This window comes from Neovison vison, chromosome 2, assembly GCF_020171115.1.
Source record: "Neovison vison isolate M4711 chromosome 2, ASM_NN_V1, whole genome shotgun sequence".
NCBI lineage: Eukaryota > Metazoa > Chordata > Mammalia > Carnivora > Mustelidae > Neogale > Neogale vison.
This window is the reverse complement of record NC_058092.1, coordinates 27,588,942-27,616,726: the sequence shown is the minus strand read 5'-3', so window position 1 is coordinate 27,616,726 and position 27,785 is coordinate 27,588,942. Positions and strand designations below refer to the sequence as shown.

At 36.7% G+C, this 27,785-nt stretch overlaps 1 protein-coding gene across 5 annotated transcripts in view; it reads right to left on the bottom strand.

Annotated features, from left to right (window-relative positions):
* The window catches only part of AGO3 (argonaute RISC catalytic component 3), a 129,578-nt gene that overhangs the window by 56,205 nt on the left and 45,588 nt on the right, over positions 1–27,785 (bottom strand). For 2 of the 5 annotated variants that reach the window (XM_044237792.1, XM_044237793.1), the window contains exons 3-5: positions 26,711–26,831; positions 21,601–21,809; positions 20,399–20,535 (exon numbers count right to left, since the gene is read on the bottom strand). In XM_044237792.1, coding sequence (XP_044093727.1) covers positions 20,399–20,535; positions 21,601–21,809; positions 26,711–26,831 — 467 coding nt within the window. Of the gene's footprint in view, positions 1–8,459; positions 8,828–9,831; positions 9,874–20,398; positions 20,536–21,600; positions 21,810–26,710; positions 26,832–27,785 lie in introns of those variants that run through there. The other 3 variants (XM_044237796.1, XM_044237795.1, XM_044237794.1) reach the window with 3 other exon arrangements.

The window sequence follows — 27,785 nt, the reverse complement described above, 5'->3', positions numbered from 1 at the left end:
AAGGCAGAGGTTTAACCCACTGAGCCACCCAGGTGCCATGGAAGAATGGACATCTTAACAATTTGAGTGTTCTGGTCTAAGAACATGGTTATCTTTATTTATATCTTCCTTGTCTTTCTCAGGAAAGCTCTGTAGCTTTCAGTATAGAAGCCTTACACATCTTTTTTTAGATCTATTCCTAAATGTTACATTTTTCGGTATTATTATAAATGGTATTTTTATTTTTCTAATTGGTAAATGCTGGTATTATTTCCTATTATACTGCTTACACTGATTTTTGTACATGCTATTAGTATCCTGTGTCCTTGCTAAATTCATCTATTAATTCCAGTAGAGTTTTTTTGGGATAGATTCAATAGGATTTTTTACATAAGGAATTATGTCTCCTGCAAACAGGGGCAGTTTTATTTCTTCCTTTACAATATTATGTCTTTATTATTCTAGCCTTACTGCATTAGTTTGGACCTCTAGCACAATGTTGAATCAAGCAGTGAAAACCAAGTATCTTTGACTTGTTTTTTATCTTAAGAGCAAAAGCATTAAACATTTTTACTTTTTATAATGATGCCCATTATGTTTTTCTACATGCTTTTATCAAGTTGAAGTTTCCTTTTATTGCTAGTTCACTGCAAATTTTTATCAGGAGGATGTTAAAAATGTGTCAAATTATTTTTCTGTCTATTGAGAGGATTATACTGTTTTTGTCAAGTGTCTGTATCACAGGTACACTAGCCTCATAAAATGAGTTGGAAAGTCTTTCCTCCACTATTTTCTGAATTTGTGAAAGATTGGTACTATTTTTCTTTGAATGTTAGATAAAATCCACCAGTTAAATCACTGGAGTTTTCAAGGGATAATGAACTTAATAAAGAGCTATTCAGATTACTCTTCCAAATCAATTTCTATAAAGTTCTGTTTAAGTTATCAAATTAATGGTATAAAGTTCATAACATTTCCTTATTAACCTTTCAATTCTGAAGGATCTTTAGTGATACCCTTGCTTTCATTCTTCATGCCAATAATCTTTTTTTTCTATTTTTCTTCATTAGTCTTGCTAGGATTTTATTAATTTTATCAAAAGAACCAAGGGGCTTCATGCATTTTCTGTACTATTTTCTATTTAAGTAATTTTTGCTCTGATCTTTATTATTTCTTATCTTCTACTTAATTTGGATTTATTTTTTAAGGATTTATTTATCTGACAGGGACAGCGAGTGAGTGAGCATAAGCAGGAGGAGCAGCAGAGGGAGAGAGAGAAGCAGACTCTCCGCTGAGCAGGGAGCCCGATGCTGGACTCAATCCCAGGCTCCAGGATCATGACCTGAGCCAAAGACAGCTGCTTAACCAACTGAGCCACCCAGGCGCCCCTGATTTGTTCTTTAACTTTAGATGGAAACTTTGTGTGATAACCAGCCTCCAATATGTCCCTAGTAAGTCTTGCCTTGTGGGATTCACACCTTTGTGTAAGTCTTTCCTACACTAAGTATAACTATCTGTGCAACTAACAGGATATTATGAAAATGACAGAATGTAACTTTCAGTGCTAGGCCTTAAAGTCATTATAGCTTCTAACTGCTCTATCATGGATTACTTGGCTCCAGAGAAAGACACCCACAATATTGTTAGGACACTTAACCAAATCTATAGAGAGATCCATGTGGCAAGAAGCTAGGCTTTCATCACAAACTTGCTATCAACCGTTTTATAGATGTTAAACAAGACTTAATCATTCATGTAAACATTTATTAAGTATCTACTGTACTGTATGGACTCCTTTATGGGTTGAAACTTAGAGATTACCCAGACAAAGCCTCTGACCTTTAAGAACAGATTCTGGGTTAAGACAACAGATTACCAACAAGCAGCTCATTTCATTCCTTCCGCAATCCCCAAACTCTGCTGTAACTATGGTGAGGAACTTTATGAAAGACAGATAATCTTAGGAGAACAGAAAACAGGAAGTCCATTAATATTTTAGAAGACGAAAAGCAAGTGGACAGGTTGTAACTGACGTAATAGAGCCAAGAAAATGAAATTCTGAGGTGGCTATGTTGGGAAATATAAGAACCAAAGAAAGACAAAAATCTTCAAAAGATATGAGAAGTGGAGGCACTAAGTACCTCTGAACTAGTGACAGAATGGAAAGGTGCAAAAAATAAAGAGGAAAGCTATTTGAGAAGCAGGTGGAGTCCTAGATCCCCTAACTCCACATTGCTGAACAACTACCCCTTTGTCATCCTTGCATAAATCTGGAGGTTTATTCTCTGGAAAAAATAAAGGAAACACTCTTTGGAGGGAGCATGGCAGGCATAGTAGTGGGCACACGACTGTACCAAAAACAAGGGATAAAATGACTATAAACATTAAATGCTGAATGCAGACCTTCTCCCAACCAGAATGTCCAATTTGGCTTCTAGAATGTAGACAGTGAGACTGTTACCCTTGAGGCAGAAGCTCAGAAGACCCTTATCTTTGTGTAACTTGACCAGCCAAGCAAAGAGACTCGAGGATACAAATGCAGGTCCCCTAACAACAGCACAGTGAAATCACACTATGATGAAGCTCAAAGTCAACAGGCCCCACTGATGCATTCAGAGCATCTAGTCAGTGTTTCAGACTCCCAATGAAACATGTGTAGGTAATCAAGGACAGTGTATACCTGAAGAAAGCCTCCAACATGGAAGACAGAGATCAAAACAGAAGGAGTCTGGGCGAAGCATAAACATGTGCAGAAAAAAGAAAAGTCCAAAATAAATCATTCTCAGTGAGCTAAGAGAGAATACTGCATTGCGAAACAAGAAGACTACAGTACATCATCATTCAGGAAATAAAAAACAGCAGCTAGAAAAGAACATAATAGCAGAAATGAAAAAAGTGAGTAAAGGGTTAAAAGATAAAGCTGAGGAAATTTCTAGAAGGTAAAGCAAAATAAATGAAACAAAAAGACAACGGATACATACCTAAATGGGCCACCATCCCTCCCACTCTTCTCCCCTCTAGTAACCCTCAGTTTGTTTCCTGACATTAAAAGTCTCTTATGGTTTATCTCCCACTCTGGTTTTGTCTTGTTTCAATTTTCCCCCTCCCCTATGACCCTCTGGTCTTCTCTGTCCTTTTCTCTCGAAACTTCTGAACAATAAAAAAAGGAAGGAGGGGCAGAGAGAAAATGGATATAGGAAACAGAAGATCTATAAAGGAAAAAGATAAAGTTCTCCAGAGGGATAGTGATATGAGATTCTAAGAGGACAGCTGTGTACCAAATATGAATGGCATACTCAATGAGCTGAAACACTGTGAATCAAGAAACAGATTGGATGAAGACTATCACCAAGATTTCTGCTGCCATTATTCTGCTTTTGTAATATGAGGATAGTCTGGGTAAGCCCAACACAGATATATTTACTTTGCCTGGCTAGACCATATGCTGATAAAGTTCCTGTCCTGCTGCCTGAAATCAGACTCTCATTACACCCTCAAGAAATGTTCTGCTTTGATCTATTGCTAATTTGAGTAAGGACTAATTTAAATAATATAAATTATTTCTTAGTCCTAGAGATCTTATACCCAAACTCAAGACAAATATATGATGCAAGCAACACTAATATTGTCATATTTACTAGAAATCTATTTTCCTTGCAAAGGAAGCAGATTCTGGGTGAACTTTTGACTCTAAAGCAGAATAAATTACAATTACTAAATTCTACAATAATTTATATATTCCATTTTCTTCCAGGAGCAATACAGTGAATGTTTTACAGAAGGCTATTCTTAATAAAAAGCACAGTAAGTAAATAAAAATAACATAATATTTCTCAATTCAGATGTCCCCAGTTTGAGATCTGTCTGCTAGGAATTTTGCTTCTTAAGGGATGTAGTATAGAGCTGTGAATATTAAGGACATAACTTTGGAGTCAGAAGTTAACCTCTACCATTTAAAAGTAAACTATGTGACCTTGAGCCTTAAATATAAGCTACGGCTTTATTCTAATACAGGTTTACTACGTTATACTACATTGTTAAAATCAAAAGCAAATGGACACCAGCCTTGAAAATTCCCTGAGCAGACAAAACCAGTTTAGCCATACAAACAAAGCTTAATATAGCTTATCTTGCAACACTAACTTGACCTGGGTCATTTCTTGCTCATGCCTCTGAAAATCATAAGCAAAACTTAAATTGGAAAAAAACCAGACAACCCCCCCCAAAAGAATTGTTCCCCAAGTCTGATATTAGATAACTATTGAACAACTCCCTATCATTTAAGAAAATTCTAATTTTATAATCAATCACTAAAGAATAAACATTTACTGCTTCTCTCTATATAAACTGCTTTATAACAATATGTTCCTGAGACTCATTCCATGTTTTGGCTTGAAAGCTACCAGTTTGCAAACTGCTTTTGGTGCGTGTACAATAAACTTTTATTAATTATTACTTTGGTAATTCATTGCTTTTACTTCTGTTATTTCTAAAGTTTTCACAAATATACAGATTTAACATAAATATTAAATAAAAACTACCTTTAGGTCAAACTACCTTGACCTTTAGAAAGAGAAAGTCAATTTAGAGAGAGAAAGTTTATAGAGATATTTTTCTCTCTAAACTTAACTCATACAACTGTGGTAGAGTTTATATGAGATAATTAATGTAAAATGCTTAGCATTCTATCTGGTATATAATGAGTGGTAAATAAAAGTATCTTAAGTGAACTACTACTAATAAATACCACACATTCACTGTGATGGTTTTTAAAATGTAATAAAATGGAAGTTCCAAGTGGGTTTGGCTTAAATCCAGGCTAAATTAAAAATATATTCCACGGGGTGCCTGGGTGGCTCAGTGGGTTAAGCTGCTGCCTTCGGCTCGGGTCATGATCTCAGGGTCCTGGGATCGAGCCCCACATTGGGCTCTCTGCTCAGCGGGGAGCCTGCTTCCCTCTCCATCTCTCTCTGCCTGTCTCTCTGCCTACTTGTGATCTCTGTCAAATAAATAAATAAAACCTTTAAAAATATATATATATATATATATTCCACATTTCATTGACTCTAAGACACCAGTGATGGGAAGGTAAATCAGTATTTTATGTATCCTAAAAAAGAAACCTGCCAATTAAACTGTGACAAACCATCAACTGTAAGACATCTCCCAATTTCAGAGATGATGAAATGCGAAGAAAAATATTTTTGAGTCTTAGATTGGTAAAATTACAGTTAAGTCTAATTACATAGTTGGGAGAGTGTTAAATACCACAAAAAACAATCATTTTGAAGACAAGATTACGTCACATAATTAGAATTAAACTGCTCTCTCACTTAGGAGTACTCTTCACTCTGCCATTCTTTTTTTTTTTTTTTAAATGATTTTATTTATTTATTCAACAGAGACACAGAGAGAGCATGGAAGGGGAGAAGGTCAGAGGGAGACGTAAACTCCCTGCTGAGCAGGAAGCCCGATGTGGGACTTGATCCTGGGACTCTCGGATCACCACCTGAGCCCAAGGCAGTTGCTTAACCAGCTGAGCCACCCAGGTGCCCTTCACTCTTCCATTCTTACTTCCACTACCAATTTCCCCTAGAGGGAATCTGTCACTTTCTCAGAACATGTTCCTCAAACCCTGAGACTAGAATGGATCCCTGTTATATGCTCCCATTGTACTCAGCACTTCTCCTTCATAATATTTGTATTGATCAATACTAGTCTTTTCCAGTAGATTTCAAGTTCAACAGGGCTATTTTGTTCAGTGCAATATACTAAGCGCAGGGATGCTTGGTATCAATCACAAATCAAATCACACAAAAACAAAAAAAAAGGAAACATAAGCAAGTCAGGTGGCCATGCAATATTTTCACTCATTATTTTTCAGAGCAGCAACTACATTTTACTGGCAATTAAAAAGTAATTAAAAACAATTAAAAAACTCTAGGCACAGTGCCTAGGTGGCTCAATCAGTTAAATGTCTGCCTTTGGCTCAGGTCATGATCCTAGGGTGCTGGGATTGAGCCTCACATTGGGCTCCCTGCTGGGTTGGGAGTTAGCTCCTCCTCCCCATCCCCCTGCTTATACTCTCTCTTGTGCTCTGCTCTAATATATAAATACAATCTTAAAGACAACAACAAAAAAGCAAACCCATTTCAACTTTTAAGCTGTATTTTCATTTCATTAATATAACACAGATCTTTTTTGAAAATGCTATCTATCTTCTGATAGTAAATACATAGTATTTCACAAAAATAAACATACTCCCACATTTTTCTTGAAACATACAGCCCTTAGGTCCATCTATTCTATGCCAACCAATCTATTCCATTCCTCTTCCTTCTTTCTTCCTAAAGGGAACCATTATTCTGAAATTGGTGTCCATTTGTCCCACTATGTTTTGATAATTTTACTGCACCTGTATGCACTCAGTATATATATTTGTTCTGTTTTAAATTTACAAAAATGATAACCTATCCTTTCAGTATCTGCTACCACCTCAACATTGTTTTTGATAATTTGTGCTGATACGTGTAGATCTGGTTCACTCATTTAACTGTCATAGAGTATACCACAATATTTTATAACAATTTATGTATTCAGAATGCCTCCCAAGGAAACACTGATAAGGAATTAGGCTGCTTCCAGTTTTCTGCTATTAACAAATAATGCCTCAAGCACATATGCCAGATTATCTCTATCGCATATTATTATGGGTTTTAAGATATGTGTAATTTAATCTTTACTTCATCCTTTCTAGATACTGAAAACTGCTCTCCAAAGTAGCTATACCAAATGATATTACTACAGATAGTGTGTGAGTTCCTTTAACTTTGTATCCTCACTAACATTTGATTTAAAACTAATTTTGGGGTACCTGAATGGCTCAACTGGTAAAGCATCTGCCTTCAGCTCAGGTCACGATCCCAACATCCAGGGATCGAGGCCCTGCTAAGCGGGGAGTCTGCTTCTCTTCATCCTTCCCGCTCATGTTCTCTCATCATCTCTGTCTCAAATAAATATTAAAAAAAAAAAAAAAAAAGACTTTAATTTTTATAAACCTGCTGGGTTTGAAATGAAAATTTACTTATTTCATTTGCTAATCCCTAATAAGTTTGAGAATCTGATTTTTTTTCTTTCTTTTTTTTTTTGAGAATCTGATTTTCATGTGTTTATTGATCATTTGGGTCTCCTCTTTTCTGAACTACCTGTTTTACTATTGATCTGTCCTTATATTTTGTAAAACTCTTGGTTGTATGTACTACAAATATTCTCCTAGCATTTTAACTGTTTATGATTACCTTTATAACACAAGTTTTAAATTTTGATGTAGCCAAGCTTAACAGTATTATCTTCTGATTTATACATTTTATATTTTGTACAACATTAGAGGTAATTCTCTTATTTTCTTCTAAAAGAATTTCGAAAGAAAGCATTTCAAAGTTTTGCATTACGCATTTAGGATTAAAATACACCTAGAAATAGATTTTGGATGTGATGTGGAATGGTTCTAATTTATTTTTCTCATGTAGTAAACTGTATAAACACCATTTATTAAATATTCTCTTTCTTCAATGATATGAAATGCTGCCGGACATTTTACAAGGTTTCCATACATACATATGGCTTATTTCTGGTCTCTGTATTCTGCTTCACTGATCTGTCTGTCCCTGCACTTAAAGCAGTGTGGAATACTAATTGTTATAATTTTAAAATAAAGAGAGCAATTCCTCCTTCTTTACTCTTCTTTAAAATTATATTGGCTTTTCTTGGTCACTTATTTTTCCATATAAACCTTAATATTTACTGATTAAGTTTCATGATATACCCTGCTGGGATTTTATTTATTTATTTGACAGAGATCACAAGTAGGCAGAGGCAGGCGGGGGGTGGGGGAGGGGGGTGTGGAGCAGGCTCCATGCTGAGCAGAGAGCCCAATGCAGGGCTCGATCCCAGGGCCCTGAGATCATGATGTGAGCCAAAGGCAGAGGCTTAACCCACTGAGCCACCCAGGTGTCCCTGAGATTTTATTTAAAACTGCATTTACAGATTAATTTTGGGAAAACTGACATCTTACCAAATCGAGTCTTCTCAATTTCATTCATTTAGATTTTCTCTTTTGTCTTTCAATCAAGTTTTATCTTAGAGACCTCTCAAAAATCTTATTTATGTGTACAATTCAAACTCTTGATCTCACTGTATCACTTACTTGTCCAAATATTCTTTTATTAACTTTCCAGGATAATTTGGATGCTCTACCTCTATGTTCTTGATTTTATCTATTCATTCTTTGCTTAATATGACCAAGAACTGTGCTAAGCATGGAGGGTATGTACACTGGTGATTAAGATGGACAGTCCCTAGCTTTGTGGAGCTTTCATTCTAATAGGAGACAAAGAACAATAAACACTTATAATGCTGAGGAACACGTGCTATATTACAGGAGGAGTACACTGTGCTATGGGAATACAGAAAAGAAATACCTAATTCATACTTGGGGGATGGCAGGATATGGGGAGGGAGAAGGGTGTCAAATGCTGCTTCTCAAGGAAGTAACATGTAGACTGAAACCTGTAAGAAGAATAGAGGTTAGCAAACACAAAATAACTAAAATTATCATCGCCTTGATATCCTTCCTTTATTCTTGATTTTACTGGAAAAGTTCCCACTGCTTAACTGTGAAATTATCTACTCTATGAATGTTTCCTCCCTTGGGTTCCCTGACACCATTATTTAGCTTTCATACTGCCTGTGATAATCATTATCTGCTCATTGGTCCTTTTTCCTTCCTTAAATTCTAGTATTCCCAATGGCTTTATCCTCCTCATTCCTGTTTTAAATACTATTCCTAAAGAAGTTTTTCCATTTCTATAGTTTCAAATATAAATTTGTATACTGAGGAGTTCCCATACTTTTACTTCTAGCTCCCACCTCTACAGATTTTCATATCTGCATTTCCAACTACCTATTATAATCTTTATCCGTATGTCCCAGAGGATTTTCAAGCTATGGACATATTAACATTTGATATACAGTATGTACTGCCAACTAATCAGTAACAGCACATCTATCTCCCAATTCAATTGACAGCACTACCATTCACACCTGGTATGAATGAATCATTATTCCGATTATAGGCTGGTGAGTATGCCCTTCTTGGAAGCTAGTTTATAATATAGCACAGTCACTGAGCCTGAAGGGTTGGGAACATGAAGATTGTTTCAAAGATTGAGTAACTTTGCAGGTCAGGTATATTTTTGTTTTTCAAATGCATCAACTTGGCTGGGTTACTAGTTGTTAGCTATTCAAACACTAATCTAGGTATTATAGTGTAAGTAATAGATGAAATTAAAATCCATAATCAGTTGACTAAGTAAAGGAGATTATCCTGGATAATGTGGGTGGGCCTCATTCAGCAGGGCTGAACAGCAGGGCCTTACAGCAGGGCTGGTGTTTCCCCAAGAGACACAGAGGAGAACTTCCACCTGTGAACAGCAGCTTCAGCCCATGCCCACTGGTCCCAGTCTGCCCTTCCTGACAGCCTATTCTATGGATTTCAGACTTGCTTCACGAGGCCCTGCAACTACGTAAGCCAAATCTCTCTCTAGGTCTACAGGTTCTGTTTCCCTGGTTGAACCTGACAAATATACCAGGGTTATAAGTTTATTTCCAAAAGCAATTCTTTCAAAAACCTAGTAAATCCTCTGGTCTGTTCATTTCCACTTAGTTCCATGTGCCAGTAACTATACCCAAAGTTTTTTTCTGGACATGGCTCTTAAATCTATTTTTTCAACTTATTCCTTATAATATGGTTCCTTTCTCTCCATCCCACATTAGACCATCACCATCTCTTACCTGAACTAGTGATTGAAAAAGCCTCCTAACTGGCTTCTGAGATTAGTTTTTTCTCCTCTATCTATTCTCCACACTGCTGCCAGAGGTCTCTTTCTGGAAAACAAATATGATCATGTCACTATCCTTCTTAAAAACTTTTCAAGTCTTCCTACCTACCAAATAAATTTGTTTTCTATTTCATTAATTTCTGTTTTTAACTCTTATTTCCTTCTATTTGCTTTGTATTTATTTTCTATTTTTATAACTTGTTGAGATGAACACTTAGGTACTTGATGCTTTTCTTCTTCTCTGATAGGCATTTAAAGTTTTAAATTCTCTCTTAGCATTGTTTTTAGCTATCCTTACCAGTTCTGATATGTATTATTTTCATTATCATTAAGTTCAAAATACTTAAAATTTTCTTTGCGATTTATATGACCAATGGGTTATTTAGAAATTATTTAATAATATCCAAAGCTAGACTTTAAGTTCCTGTAAGAAAATAGCATTTTACTTCCAAATTTTTCCACTTTTCTCCTTAGAACCCAATACAGAACAACAAAGAGAATGTATTTAAAAAGAAAAGAAAACCCCTCTACATATTTGGTGAACCCAGGAGACAGTGAAAAAGTGAAATACCAAATTAAAAGTGAATATGGCCCAAAGTACTTGGTAGTGGTAGAACTTATGCAAGACAAGTATAAAAAGAGTCTAGTAAGGGAATAACAAATCTTCACTCCCAGAAAGAGAGGGTCCTATCCTAAGAGGGAACTGCAATGTTTAGAATTGAGATTTACTGCGAAAATCTCAGAAGACGGTAGAAAAAGGAGGTGTAAAAGTGCTGTGAGAATGAGTGGAGGGTGGTCTGGAAGCAACAGATCTCAGACACTAGTACTCCTTTAAAAGCTAGGCACACACTTTTCATCTGTAACTTCCACTTACAGAAAAGTTCATAGAACCCCACAAAGATCTTCTGTATACCCTTCACAAATTCTGTTAACATTTGAAGCAGGCAGTTTAAAAGGCAGGAGGAGTTGTATCCCTTGGTAGCAGAAACTAGTAAGGACCTGGTGGCTGGTAGTTCTCACCTCATATACACGTAAATTACTAAGAGGCAAAGGAGACATAGCTATATTTTTAGAAAGAACCCATCAGAACAGAGGACAGAGGCCTTGAAAAGAGAAACCTGGGAAACCACCTTGCTCCTAATGTCCTGTCCCTCCTCTCTCCACTCCAGAGTCTTCCAATATGTGGTTTGGGAAAGCTCATCTAATTCAAATATGAGTAACAAAAGAGTGGTAAGTATCTGCAGAAAGATGCCATAAAAAAAGTAAAACGGTACAGGTACAACATCCCTGACAAAACTCAACAAAAAATTACCACAAAGTAGATGAAAACCATAACACTACTTTTTTTTTCTTAAAGATTTTTTATTTATTTTTTGACAGAGATCACAAGTAGGCAGAGAGGCAGGCAGAGAGAGAGGAGGAAGCAGGCTCCCCGCTGAGCAGAGAGCCCGATGCGGGGCTCGATCCCAGGACCCTGGGATCATGACCTGAGCCGAAGGCAGAGGCTTTAACCCACTGAGCCACCCAGGCGCCCCCATAACACTACTTTTTAACATGAATTAAAAAAAAAAATTTTTTTTTAAATAAAGAAGATTTATTTATTTTGAGAGTAAGAGTGCATATGTGAGCACACATATTAACAGTGGGGGGCGGGCAGCGCACAGAAGGAGAGGGAGAGAGAATCCTTAAGCTGACTTCCCACAGAGCAGGGAGTCTAATGCAGGGCTCAATCTCAGGACCTTGAGTTCATGACCTGAGCTGAAATCAAGAGTTGGTCACTTAACTGACTGAGCCACTCAGGTGCCCCATGAATTTAAAACTTCTTAATACAACTATTAGGAAATTCTCACAAGGGTGGCTGGCTGGGTAAGTCAGAAGAGCATGGGACTCTTGATCTCGGGGTTGTGAGTTTGAGCCCTACGCTGGGTGTAGAAATTAAATAAATAAATAAACATTAAAAGGAAGGAAGGAAGGAAGAAAGGAAGAAGGGAAGGAAGGAAAAAAAGGGAAGGAAAGGGAGGGGAAAATCTCCGAGCAGCAATTCAAGAACTTAGGGAAGAGACAGCCAGTCAAAGAAGTAAAGACAAAAGTATCATCGACCTGATTCATGAAAGAACTGGAAGAAAAAGATTTTTAGAAGTTGAAAAAAGGAGCACATGGTGAAAATTACACTAAAAAAGGCACAGCAAGGAGCAAACAGAATAGTAATGTTTTAAAAGAAAATTAAACAATAAAAAAACCCCAGAATACTTGAACCTACATTTTCAAAGGGAATCCTTTGAAAACTGACCTAAAATGGTCAACATCAACAAAAAAATCCAGTGAAAGAAGTGTAAAAATATAATTTCAGCAACCAGACGAAAAAACAGGTCCCTTCTAGGGTGAAGAAAATGAAGCTGATATTATACTTCTCTACTGAACATCAATGTCAGAAGACAGGAGACAAATACTTAGCAGATATTCAAGAAAGCTTAAGTCAATAATTTTGTCTTAGACAAACAATCCTTCAGGAACAAGGCTGTAAGTAAATGGTTTTCAGTATGTTAACACTTGGCTCTTATTCATGAGCCCTTCTCTTCTTGAAGAAACAACTGAATTTAACAAGACAGGGAACAACAAATGTTAGTGAAGATGTGGAGAAAAGGGAATCCTCTTACACTGTTGGTGGGAATGCAAGCTGGTGCAGCCACTCTGGAAAATAGTATGGCGGTGCCTCAAGAAGTTAAAATAGAGCTACCCTATGATCCAGCAACTGCACTACTGGGTATTTACCCCAAAGATACAGATGTAGTGAAAAGAAGGGACACATGCACCCCCATGTTCACAGCAGCAATGTTCACAATAGCCAAACTGTAGAAGGAGCCGAGATGTCCTTCAACAGATGAATGAATAAATGAATAAAGAAGATGTGATTCAGGGACGCCTGGGTGGCTCAGTTGGTTGAGCAGCTGCCTTCGGCTCAGGTCATGATCCCAGCATCCTGGGATCGAGTCCCACATTGGGCTCCTTGCTTGACAGGGAGCCTGGTTCTCCCTCTGCCTTTGCCTGCCATTCTGTCTGCCTGTGCTTGCTCTCTCTCCCTCTCTCTCTCTCTAATAAATAAATAAAATCTTTAAAAAAAATAAAAAAATAAAAATAAAAAGAAGATGTGATTCATATATAATGGAATATTACTCAGCCATCAGAAAGGATGAATACCTACCATTTGCATCCACATGGATGGAACTGGGTGGTATTATGCTAAGTGAAATAAAAGGAATAGAGCAGAGGACCATAGGGGAAGGAAGGGAAAATTGAATGGGAAGAAATCAGAGAGGGAGACAAACCATGAGAGACTCTTGGCTCCAGGAAACAAACTACGGGTTGTGGAAGGGAGGGGTGGGGAGATGGGGTAACTGGGTGATGGCATTAAGGAGGGCATGTGTTGTGATGAGCACTGGGTGTTGGATGCAACTAAAGAAGAATCTGACACTATGTCAAAAACTAATGATGTTGGGATGCTTGGGTGGCTCAGTGGGTTAGGCCTCTACCTTCAGCTCGGGTCCCGATCTCAGGGTCCTGGGATTGAGCCCTGCATCGGGCTCTCTGCTGGGCAAGAAGCCTGATTCCTCCCTCCTGCCCCCTCTGCCTGCCTCTCTGCCTAATTGTGGTCTCTCTCTCTCTCTGTCAAATAAATAAATAAAATCTTAAAAAAAAACACAACTAATGATGTACAATATATTGGCTAATTGAATCTAAATTAAAAAATTTAAAAAACTACTACAACACATATACACATGAAACAACTGAGGACAACTGCAACCAAGAGATGACAGGAAAAATTTCAGCAAGAGGACTGACAGCACAAATACACTTAATTATAGATTTCAGATGAAAGCAAATGGATATACTAGTGATAGAATGGAATGCAACTGTTACATACTCTAATAATGTAAGAATAATAATACATACAAATACAATATACAATGATAGTGGAAAACAAGAAGCAGGATAAACTCACTGTACCTTACAGTAACAGAGGAGTCAATGTTGAAAGTCAAACAATAAAAGTTTAAGCAAAATTATAAAGAACAATAAAATAATGGTATATTTGCTAAAACTAGTTAGTAAAGGAGAGGAAACAAGGGAAGGAACAGAAAAAAGCTAATATAATTGTTACTTATAAAGGAAAAAAGACACTGCTTAAAAGAGAGAAAGATGAGTGGTTAGCATAGCATAATATACAAACTTGTCCAATCACTATGTTGTACACTTAATAGAACATTATCAACCACACTTCAAAAAAAAAAAAAGTAGTTTAAAAAAACCAAACAAACATGAGTATTATATGAAAGTATAAGTATAAAGAGTTACCATAGTGGGGGAAAAAACCCTTCTTGATATCAAAACTATTATTTAAAAAGCATACAAACAGGGGTGTTAAAAGTGTCTGCCTTTAGCTCAGGTCATGATCCCAGGGTCCTGATATCGGGCCCCTCGTCAGTCTCCCAGCTCAGACTGCTTCTGCATCTGCCCCCACCACCCCATCCCTGCCCTGCCCCGCCGCCTGTGTTCTCTTTCTCACTGTCTGTCAAGTAAATAACAAAATCTTTAAAAATAAATAAATAAATAAAATAAAAAGCACACAGACCATCTTAAGTTTCAAGAACATATATAATCAGAAAATAGAATATAAAATGTTACACAACTAAGACCAAGCATGTATGTCCTTCTTATTATCCAGCTTAATTCATGTATTAACACAAAAAAAGCTTTAAATTGACCTACAAAGCAAAACCATTCTATGCTGTCTCCAAGATATATCTGTGATTCAGAAAGTATTAAAAAAGATAAAGGAAAAGAAAAGTTTACAGGATAAGGTTCACAAACAAATGGATTGTAATTCTTTCATTAGATTACACAGACTTTTACCCCAAAGTATAAAAAGGTCATTTTATCATTGTAAAGGGTACAGGTCACAATGAAAAAAGAGGTATATAAAAGCCCTTAATAATACAGCAGCAACATTAAGAAAGCAGAAATCAAAGGAGATCTGGGAGAGAGAAACATAGTAATAGCAGAAATTTTAAAATTTTTCTCCCAGTCTGAGAGAACAAGTAAACAGAAATAATATAACCTAAATGGTAAGCACTGATGGATATTCATTTAACTCAACAATGATAACTGAATACATGTATTTTCAAATACATATTGAACTTTCACAATATTTGACTATGTATTAGACTACAAAATATACCTCAACAAATCCTTCCTTCGAGAGAGAGACACACAGAGAGAGGGCTCAGACACCTGTGAGCATGGGGAAAAGCAAAGGGGCGGGAGGCAGAGGGAAAAGAATCTCAAGCAGACTCTGTCCTGAGTAGGGAGTCTGATGCAGGGCTCAATCTCATTACCCTGAGATCATGTCCTGAGCCAAAATGAAGAGTTGGACACTTAACCCAATGAGCCACCCAGGAGCCTCTAGACTACAAAATAAACCTAAACAAATTCTAAAAGGAGAAATATAAGCCACATTCTCTGATTAACAACCCACAAAACTAGAAATTTATAACAAAATCAGAAAATAAAATGTTCTTCAATCTGAAAATATAAAAAGTCTCTCAATCAACATTTGGATAAGAGGGAAAATAAAAATTTAATTTGTGGTATTTCTAGACAATAATAAAACTTCTACACATTAGAGGAGCCTGGGTGGCTCAGTGGGTTAAGCCTCTGCCTTCAGCTCAGGTCATGATCCCAGGGTCCTGGGATCGAGCCCCGCATCAGGCTCTCCACTCAGCAGGGAGCTTGCTTCCTCCTGCCTCTCTGCCTCTCTGCCTACCTGTGATCACTGTATGTCAAATAAATAAATAAAATCTTAAAAACAAAACAAAAAAACCTTCTACACATTAGACGCTTTGGGATGTAGCTATAATAGTGATTTGAAGAAAATTCATTGTTTTAAATATGGTCAACATTAAGAAAAAATGAAAATGAGTAAGTGACTAACAGCTCAAAAAGTTAGAAAAACAACTAAAGTAACAAAAGAGGAAAAAAGAAGAGAAAACATTTATAAAGCTAAAAGCAGAAATTAAGAATTTAGAAAACAGAAAGCCAGAGAACTTAAAAAAAAAAAGTTTCAAAAGCTCTTTTGCCAGGTGGCCTGTGGCAGCAGGTGTTGAAACCAGTTATTTAAACTACTATGGACAAAACACAAATAAAATGGACAAAACACAAATACACAAAATAAGAAATGGGGGGAAACCAGAGAAGTAGAAACAATTTAAAAAAATAAGAAACTATATAAAACTCTCTATAAAAATCAAATACAGATAAAATAAAATTTTCTAGTAAGATATAACCTACCAAAACTGAACCCCAGACTGAACCTAAACAAACTGATTTTCACAAAATGAATGGAAGTTTTCCAACAGCTACTACACATCAAGCAAAACAGACCATGCAACAAGATTTTACAGGAGAATTCTACCAAATCTTGAAAGAGCTGACAATTTTTTTCTTTCTTTTTTAATTAATATATAATGTATTATTTTTTAAATTAACATATAATGTATTATCTGTTTCAGGGGTACAGGCCTGTGATTCATCAGTCTTACACAATTCACAGCACTCACCATAGCACATACCCTTCCCAATGTCTATCACGTAGACACCCCATTCCTTCCATCCCCCCCTTCACTCCAGCAACCCTCAGTTTGTTTCCTGAGATTAAGAGTCTCTTATGGTTTGTCTCCCTCTCTGGTTTTGTCTTGTTTCATTTTTTCATCCCTTTCCCTATGATCCTCTGTCCTGTTTTACAAATTCCTCATATCAGTAAGTTATCATAAACTGTCTCTAACTTTATTTCAAGAGCTGACAATTTTAATACTATTTAAAAACTTGTACATTTTAGAAAATAAAAACTTTAAAATTTTTTATGAGATAAATGATTAACACCAAAAGTTGAAAAAGATTACAGAAAAAAAGATTACAGATCAGATCAAACTTACTTTTGCATTTTGATTAAAAAAGTAAAATATTAGCAAACAGAATACAGCATCACATTAAAAGAATCAAGAAACACAAGTTTGGTTCAGTGTTTCATTAAAAAAAACAAGAAATACCATATCATTAGCTCCAGTGATCCTAAGAAGAAAATCTGACAAACTCAACATCCATTCTTGATTAAAAGTACTTAATAAAATAGAAATCAAAAGATGCTCTTATACATATTCATATATATGTATATATCATACTTAATGTAGAAACAATGGAAGCATTCCTTTCTATGGTAAGGAATAAAAAGAAGATGCCCACTAATCACTTTACTTAACACTGTCTAATTAGTCAATATAATCTGATAAGAAAAAAATTAGAAGTATAAAAATCCAAAGGAAGAGGTAAACCTATCATTATCTGTAGATGAAATGATTATAACCTAGAAATGCCAAGAAAATTACTTGAATAACTATTATAAAAAAATGGAACTCAATGAAACAGAGACGGTATACAGAAGTCAAAGGCCTTCATGTATGCGAACAATAACCAGTTAGAATGTATAAATCCATTTAACAGCCAAAAAAAGGGGGAGGGAATATGTGCAAGATATGCACAACTTTTACATGAGGAAAACTTTAAAATACCCCTGAAAGAAACAAAAGTAATCTTGCACCAATAAAAAGGTACAGTGTTTTCTTGGCCAGAAAGACTTATTATCTTAAAGATGCCAATCTGTCCTAATAATTTATAAATGTCATGAGATTTTAATAAAAATAACAGACCATTCTTCCACATCCACTGGTGTTTCTACAGTCTACATGGTAAAATAATTAAGAATAGCCTAGAGCGGCGCCTAGGTGGCTCAATGGGTTAGGCCTCTGCCTTTGGCTCGGGTCATGGTCTCAGGGTTCTGGGATCGAATCCCACGTTGGGCTTTCTGGTCGGCGGGGAGCCTGCTTCCTTCTCTCTCTCTGCCTGCCTCTGCCTGCTTGTGATCTCTCTCTCTGTCAAATAAATAAGTAAAATAAAATAAAAACCTTAAAAAAATAAATAAAATTTTAAAAAAAATAGCCTAGAAAAGCCTGAGGAGAAATTTGAGACTAGCCTTATAAGATACTATAAGCCATTAAAGAAACGACTGACTACTACATTAAAGTGTCTTTGTGTATGTATTTACTATCCTTCAACCCCCAAAGACTCAAATTTCTACATGGCAAAATACAAAAACAAGACCATACTACAGGTTAAAAGACAAATAATCAAGGATAAACACAATTCACAATACAAGGGGTCAATATCCTTAATTTAGAAAGTTCTCAGTAAATGAGAAAACTGAAAATCCAACAGAAAAAAAGGGCAAAAGACAAAAACAGCTAATTAAAAAAAAAAAAAGGAAATAAGGTGACCCTTACCCATGTGAAAAGATGGCCAAATGCAAAAGTACATGAGGAAATGATTTCTTGCAAATCCAATTAATAGAATCTAGAGTTTCACATTTCTAGAGGCAACAAAACAGGAAGTCTCACTCACTGATGCACAATACTTAGAACCTCTACAGAGGACAATCTGACAATAATGATCAAAATTACAGGGGCGCCTGGGTGGCTCAGTGGGTTAAGCCGCTGTCTTCGGCTCAGGTCATGATCTCAGGGTCCTGGGATCGAGTCCCGCGTCGGGCTCTCTGCTCAGCAGGGAGCCTGCTTCCTCCTCTCTCTCTCTGCCTGCCTCTCTGCCTACTTGTAATCTCTCTCTGTCAAATAAATGAATAAAATCTTAAAAAAAAAATTACAAATACATTTGCTCTTGACCTACTAATCTTCCCTCTTGAAATCTATCTTAAAGATGTATCTACATATACAGGAAACAATGTTCTGAAATGGCAAACTAAACACCCCTCCTGTACATTGAAAGAGGACTTCTGGCGCGCCTGGGTGGCTCAGTGGGTTAAGCCATTGCCTTCGGCTCAGGTCATGATCTCAGGGTCCTGGGATCGGGTCCCGCATTGGCTCTCTGCTCGGCAGGGAGCCTGCTTCCCTCTCTCTCTCTCTCTGCCTGCCTCTCTGCCTACTTGTGATCTCTCTCTGTCAAATAAATAAATAAAATCTTAAAAAAAAAAAAAAAAAAGAAAAAGGACTTCTGAGATACAGCTCCTCAGTGACATATTCCCACAATGGTAGAAGCAACTGAAAATAATTCAGAAACTAGGGAGCGATCTGGAAAGATCTAGAGATCCTTGAAGGAATGGCTGATTCCACATACAGAGCAGGAAATACAAGATGAGCCTGAAATTTCCTCCTGTGCTAGAAAGCAAAAATACTATCAAAGACAACAAATACAGAATTAGGAAAAATACCGCTTGGTAATCACTAGTGAAACAGATGATCTGGGTAACGATGATTACTGAATGGAATATTAGTAATAGAAATGTTGACTGGGAGATTTACAATGGAGAGATCAGGCCAACTGATTTAGTTATCACTAAAACTGGAACCTCTAGATACTGTTGTGTCTCCTAATATACAATATGAAGCACGTATGAAGTATTCTGAACCAGAATCGAACCAAACTTCTAGGGCTAACTTTCACTTTCAGGAAATATAGGGGACAGCGGAATAAGATAATGACACCACAAGAACAAAAGACAAATGTGGATTTTTGGATATTCTTCAGGACAAGTGATAGAGCTTCCTTAACAAGTCAATGGCATTTAAAACAAAACAAAACAGGAGGAAGGAAATGGGACTACTACATTTAAAAAGTGTATCAGCTAAACATGATAGGTGGATCTTGTTTGGAACCTGGTTAGAACCACCTAACTATAAAAGGACATATCTGAAATAATCAAGGACATCTGATTACAGACAGGGAACTAGAGGCTACAAATAAATGATTACTAAAATTTTCTTATATAAGATAATGGCATTATGACTATGTAAGAAAACACCCATTTTTTAAGAGGCACATACTAAAGTAGTAGAGACAAAATAACTTGTTATCTGGGATCTGATTTAGAAGAGTAAATATAGGAAGTTTAAGGAAGGTGGAAGATTCTTGACAGGCAGCACAAAAGTGGCAGTTTATCATACTATTCCCCCTACTTTTATATATACTCAAAAATATTTATGAGCTAAAAATGAGACTACAATTAGCACCACTATAAGCATCAGTGGTAGGTGTAACACCTGGGCTCACCATGACCAACAGACTATTTTTCTTTTAAAACATGAATTTCATAATGAAATACTGGCTTAAGAGTTAAAAGGACAAAAGTGAGATTGTTCAGATAATCATGTCAAGGCTTTTGTACATGCTTTAATGTGCTTACTTCATGCACTAATTAGTAGCATTCCAGGACAACTTCTGTGTAAAGGCTTTCTAAACCAAACATAATAAAAATACAAATGTTTTTTGACTCTGTCTTAGTATGTGTCCAAATATTACTCCCAAGACACCAGTACGTATAATTATATATAAACTGTACACACAGAACGCATAGACAGGATTCAACTACCCAAGACAGAATGTAGTTTTAGCTCCCTTACCATCAATATTAAGCATCATTTTCCACATGGCAGGTCGGACAGATTGATGGAATCCAAACCATACTTCCCTGCCGCCTCCGAGAGGGTGGTCATATCCTTCTGGAGCTGAGAAAAAGGAACGCCCCACAGGCGTATATCTATAAAAATTAAAATGTCATGTTCAGTCCTTTCACTGCCATATAGGTATACAAATTTGCAGAATACATTAGTCTAGAGTACATAAACTTAAGTTATCCTAACGATGTTTATCATTAGGAATATATGAAACTAAATATTTTCCAAATTTGTGAAAGCAAAAAGCAGCCACTCTAAATGAAAAACAAAAACCAAACAAAAACCATCAGCATCCGTCACTGAAATTCTCCCTTCCAAAACTCATCTTAGTTTGCGTAAGAATAAATTTTATTTAAAATACTTTCTTAGAGGGCACCTGGGTGGCTCAGTGGGTTAAGCCACTGCCTTCGGCTCAGGTCATGATCTCAGGGTCCTGGGATCAAGTCCCGCATCGGGCTCTCTGCTCAGCAGAGAGCCTGCTTTCCTCTCTCTCTCTCTCTCTCTCTCTCTGCCTGCCTCTCTGCCTACTTGTGATCTCTCTCTGTCAAATAAATAAATAAAATCTTTAAAAAAAAAAAATAAAATACTTTCTTAGAAACACGTGAAAAGAAAAACCAGTTCCAAACTTAGGAAATGCTAAAGAGTAAATAAATATTGATCAAAAGGCTATTTCTATAAATGTGTTTCCAAAACCAATTTTTCTTTAAAAAGACACATTGATCCTACATATACAGGCACATAAATACAAACATACACTTGTAAGGTGACAGTGTGATTAAGAGTGTAGCAATTTCAACACAAATTGGTATTATTGTATAAATAATGAAATTACCTTTAGAATAAGGGGACTTAACTAAACATGTCAGTTATTCAAGATTTATAGCTTCTAAGATAAAGGTTAGACATTTTTCTAAAAGGTATACACTAGAATAGCTATGTTAATGATGTGCATTCACTTTCAAAAATCAGAATTTTTTCTGTAACATATTTCTGTTGTCAATGAACTTGTATGCATGCTATTCTTTAAATGAAGTAATCAAAAGATCTAACACGTGAAGGTTAATCAAAGAAGGGCTGCACAACCCGCTCTTGGGAAGAAAGCCTTCACACTGAAAATCTAAAAAGAAGAAAAAGCCAGAAGCACCCACTTCATGGAGGGCAGATGTCGTAGCACCACATCAACGGCATGGACAGGATTAGTGCTGATTGGCTTGTCTAATTCCAGTGGCTCAGGCAAGGTCCGTCCTGTCAGTACTTCATGTAGTAGGTGCCAACTCACCCGAGAGACAAATTTAATTGACACCTTGAAAGGTCGATCTTTTCCACCTTCCCCAGGTAAAGTAACATCTAAATCTACCTGTTGATGGGGAAACAATCAATTGATAAGTTGAAAAAGATAAGAACAATTACTTTTAAGTTAAAAAGATATTTAAGAAAAAACAGAGCAAAAATAAAAAGCCAACCTCAATGCTAAATCAATAATCTCTAAGTTGTACTGTTATGCAAAAAAGAAAAAAAAAGCAAAGTACACAAGATTACAAATAGTATGCCATCTTTTGGTGAAAAAGAAGAAAATGGGAGGGTGCCTGGGTGGCTCAGTGGGTTAAGCCGCTGCCTTCGGCTCAGGTCATGATCTCAGGGTCCTGGGATCGAGGCCTGCATCTCAGGGTCCTGGGATGAGGCCTGCATCGGGCTCTCTGCTCAGCAGGGAGCCTGTTTCCTCCTCTCTCTCTGCCTGCCTCTCTGCCTGCTTGTGATCTCTCTCTGTCAAATAAATAAATAAAATCTTTAAAAAAAGAGAAGAAAATGGGAAATATACATGTATCTCATTTCTGCAAAAAGAAACACAAGAAGCATGAACCGGAAACAAAGAAACTGGTTACTTCAAAGGATGGGAAGAAATAAAGGAGAATAACAATTCTGAGTACATTTTTCAGCATAGTTTTGATTTCTGGAACCATGTTAAATAAATTTTTTTAAAATAAAGTTTTATCAGTTAAAAAAATTAAAAATAAAATCAAGAAGGATAAAGTGAAAAAATTAAAATATAATGAAAATTAAATAGAACCGAATGTTTCAAATGAATAACCTAACCATACTGAAAGGAGGAGACAAAGAAAATATTAATGCAAGGAACTCTTGAATGCAGTATACTGAATATATTCTCAACTGGGGATGTAGAGGAGAGGTGGGTGGTATGGTGTAGCAATTCTGAAACAATTTTATAATTGTATGGTAGGAATGAACAGATGTGTAAAGGCAGTGATGTTCTATGGTTCAAAAAAGAAGGAAGATACAAATATGCAATGTGGGGAGTAAAGGAGGAATTCTGGGGGGATAAACTGAAATTTAGAGAATCAGTTTCAACTCATGACTTCATATATATATTTATTAATATATTTGTTATATTTATATATTATATATAATATTATACAATAAGTAGTACTTGTGTAGAATACTTATGGCAGGTTCACTATATGACATATAGCATTATATATTATTTCTTTCACTTATATATTTTTATTTCCTACCTTCATCCATTTTAGAAACACCTATAACCTAGCAGCATGAATACATACCCAGATTTTGGATTGTAAGTTGCATCCCCCAACTTAAAGAAACCATTGTTTCTCTGAGAAAGGGCCAGCTGCATGGCCACAGCAGGGAAAACATAAGAAAAGCCTGGATCATCTTGTGTCAGAAAGTAAGGAAGTACGCAAAAGAAAGTGTGTGATCAAAAAGGAAACAGGAATCATCTTAAAGGGGCTCCCAATGGCCAAATGGGGCAGTGAAATAAATAAAGACAAATAAATTAGGGAAAATAAAATGCTCTCCGTTATAGTCAATATCAACTAATAAATGTAGAAGGAATGACAGAACTAGAAAATCAGCGTTACTAATTACTAATAATTCTTCCAAGTAAGAATCATCAATTACTTAAAAATCTAATGAGAAACAGGAGCCTTAAAGTATCTCCATATCTGGGTGACTGGGTGACTCATTCGGTTAAGTGACCAACTCTCCCATCTCGGCTCAGGTCATGATCTCAAGGTTATGAGATGAAGCCTGCATAGATGCCCCGGTCAGCAGGGAGTCTGCCTGAGGTTTTCTCTCTCCCTCTGTCCCCATCCCCACCCCGGCTCATATTCTCTCTCTAAAATAAACAAATTTTAAAAAATCTTTTAAAAAACGTATTTCCCATATAAAAATTAAAAACTTCTTAGGGGCTCCTAGGTGGCTCAGTAGGTTAAGCATCCGGTTCTTAAGTAACCTCAGCACAGGTCGTGATCTCAGTCAGCGAGGGTCTTGAGTTCAAGCCCCATGTTGGGCCACACCCTGGGTGTGGAGTCTACTCAAAAAACGAGAAACAAAACCAAAAACACTTCTGTGCATCAGAAGACAGAATCAACAAAGTGAAAAGGCAACCTAAAAAATGTGAGAAAATACTTGCAAATCCTATATGTTAAGAAAGTATGAAGAAACCCTAAAACTTAACAGCAAAAATTAATCCCAATTTTTAAAATGGGCAAAGGATGAAGATATGCAAATGAGCTCATGAAAAGATGCTGAATTCACTAATCATTAGGGAAATGCAAATCAAAACCACAGTGAGATATAATCTCATCCCATTAGGATGGTTATAATAAACAACAACAACAACAACTCAGAAAACAGCAAGTGTTGGCAAGGGTGTGAAGAATTTGGAATGCTTGTGCATTGCTGGTGTGAAAGAACAATGGGGCAGCCACTATGGAAAACAGTATGGTGATTTCTCAAAATGTTAAAAATAGAAATTACCGCTTATACACAAAGGAACTGAAAGCAAGAATTGAAACAGGTATTTGTATACATTCCCAGCAGCATTTTTGTAATACCCAAAAGGTGTTCATCAATGGATATGTGGACAAACAAAATGTGGTATATACACATAATGGAGTATTATTCAGCCTTAAAAAGGAAGGAAATACTGACACATGCAACAACATGGACGAATTCTGAAGACATAAAGCTAAGTGACGTAAGTCACAAAAACACAAATACCCTATGATTCCACTTAGATGAAGCACTAAGAGTAGTCAAAGCCATACAGACAAAAGATAGAATAGTGGCTGCCAGGCACTGAGGGGAGGGGAGAATGGGGACTTAAGTATTTCATGGGTACAGTTTCAGTTTTATAAGATAAATAGAGTTACAGAGATAAAGACTGGTTGTGATTACAAATGTACATTAAATGTACATTCATGCCCCTAAAATGTACATTAAAAATGGCTCACATGATAAATTTTACCACAGTTAAAAATAGTATCTCCCCACAGGAGAAAAAAAAAAACTTGACAGGAGAAACCTGGCAGACACCAGCTTAACCAAGTGATCAAACTTAGTATCACCATTAATAGAACAATACATATTAATGTCTCCTGATAAGATCCACTGATAAAGAAAGAACACTGTATAATTATTTCTGCCAAAAATGTTTAATCAGAGTCTAATTAAGAGAAAATCAGACAAACCCATATTGAGGGACATTCTACAAACAATTTGCCTGTAATCTTCTACCATGTTAATGTCATGAAAGGAAGAAGGCTGGGAAGCTGTTCCAGAATAAAGAAGACTAAAAAGATGTGGTATCTTGGGGCAACTGGGTGGCTCAGCAGATTAAGCATCTGACTGTTGATTTCGGCTCAGGTCATGATCTCAGATTTGTGAACTAAGCGCGTTGGGCTCTGTTCTCAAATGGGGATCTGCTTGAGAATCTCTCCCTCTCCCTCTGCCCCATCTCTGTTCATGCACTTGCTTTCTTTCAAATAAATAATCTTTAAAACAAACAAACAAACAGAATATGGTATCTAAATACAATCATGAACCTGTACTGAATTTTTTATTAGAGGGGAAGAAATGCTAAAAGTCATCAGTGGAACAAATGACAAAACTGGAATATGGGTTGCTGATTAGATAAAAGTATACCAATGAAGAATTTAGTGGAGTGGATAACCGTACTTTGATTTTTATCCTTGTTCTTAAGAAAAACATATTAAAGGGCATGACACATATAACCTTCTCTTGAATGGTTCAGGAAAAGATAAGCATGGATGTGTATTTCATCCTATATAAACATCTACAAAGGTAACGAAAGAAAGAATGATAAGACAAATGTGGTAAAAGTTAAGGAACACTGGCCAATCTGGGTAAAAGGTCTACATGAGTTCTTTAATTCTTACAACTTTTCAGTATGTTTAAAATGATTTCAAGAGGCTTCTGGGTGGCTAAGTCAGTTAAGAGTCTGCCTCCGGCACAAGTCATGACCCCAGAGTCCTGGGATGGAGGCTTACATAAGGGTCCCTGCTGAGCAGGAAGTCTGCTAATCCCTCTTCCTCTCCCTTTGCCTCACCCCCTGCTCTCTCTCTCTCAAATAAATAAATAAAATCTTAAAAAAGAAAAACCTAGAGGGGCGCCTGGGTGGCTCAGTGGGTTAAAGCCTCTGCTTTGGGCTTAGGTCATGATCCCAGGGTCCTGGGATCGAGCCCCACGTCGGGCTCTCTGCTCCGTGGAGAGCGTGCTTCCTCCTCTCTCTCTCCCTGCCTGCCTCTCTTGCCTACTTGTGATCTCTGTCTGTCAAATAAATAAATAATATCTTAAAAAAAAAAAAAAGTATAGTTAAAAACAAAACAAAACAAAACCTAGAAAAATATGAATAAAATTATTTCAAAATAAAAAGTTAAAAAAGAGAAATAATATGCTCATATATATATGGACTATAATAAAATGGTAATAAATGCATTTAAAAAAAAATTTTTAAGATTTTTTATTTATTTTTCGACAGAGATCACAAGCAGGCAAAGAGGCAGGCAGAGAGAGAGGAGGAAGCAGGCTCCCTGCTAAGCAGAGACCCCGATGCGGGGCTCGATCCCAGGACTCTGGGATCATGACCTGAGCAGAAGGCAGAGGCTTTAAACCACTGAGCCACCCGGGCGCCCCGGTAATAAATGCATTTAAAGGGAGATATTGCTAGGTGCCTGGGTGGCTCAGTTGATTGAGGTCCGACTCCTGGTTTAAGCTTGAGTCATGATCTCAGGGTCGTAGGACTGAGCCCGTGTCGGGCTCCATGACAGATGTGAAGCCTGCTTGTGATTGCCTCCCTGTCCCTATGCCCCCTCCTCCCAACCCAATCTCTCTCTCAAAAAAAATAAAATAAATAAAAATAAAAAATAAAGGGAGATACTGCAAAGAATAGCTCTTCAATAAAGGAATACACCTTACCCCAGTAGTTGCCACAGGAAGTGGATTGGCTGTGTAAAGGCTTCTTTTTCCATCATAAACTGGTCTACGGTCCCCAAATATAGTCACTTTAAAATGCTGAACCATTGAGTCAACCACCTCCCTAAAAAAGGGGAAAAAATATATTCACATAATCCTCTCCATGATGAAATACAAAATACAAAATAAAGTAATTCTTGCACTATTTAAAGATGTCAAAATTCTAAAAGACAATCATACTGATAAAGATATTGCTTTCACGACCATACCGTAGGATACCAGAAAGACTGATTTCTGGCAAGGGATAAGAATTTCACAAACGACAGAAAAGAACGAATCCAGTGAATTACTTATCATTCTAGACCTCAGTAAACCTGCAAAATATTATCCTCAGAAAATGATCCTCAATTCCTTTTACCATCTCTGAGCACTACCTGACACATGCACTTCTCTATCAAACAGTGATGCTCTTCATGCTAGGTCCAAATACCACCTAGTACATGTATCTATTAGAACATTTACTCCACTGTATTATACTTATTATATACTTCACTTCTACTAGACTGTGAGATTCTTTTTTTAATTAATTATTTTTATTAACATATAATGTATTATTTGCCCCAGGGGTACAAGGTCTGTGAATCATCAGGGTTACACACTTCATAGCACTCACCATAGCACATATCCTCCCCAATGTCCATAACCCAACCACCCTATCCCTACCCCCATCCCCCAGGAACCCTCAGTTTGTTTTGAGAGATTAAGAGTCTCTTATGATTTGTCCCCCTCCTGATCCCATCCTGTTTCATTTTTTTCCTTCCCTACCCCTCAAATCCCCCACTCTGCCTCTCAAATTCCTCATATCAGGGAGATCATATAATTGTTTTTCTCTGATTTATTTCATTCAGTATAATACCCTCTAGCTCCATCCATGTCGTTGCAAATGGCAAGATTTCATTTCTTTAGATGGCTGCATGGTATTCCACTGTATATATATATACACCACATCTTCTTTATCCATTCATCTGTGGACATCTAGGCTCTTTCCATAGTTGGGCTATTGTGGACATTGCTGCCA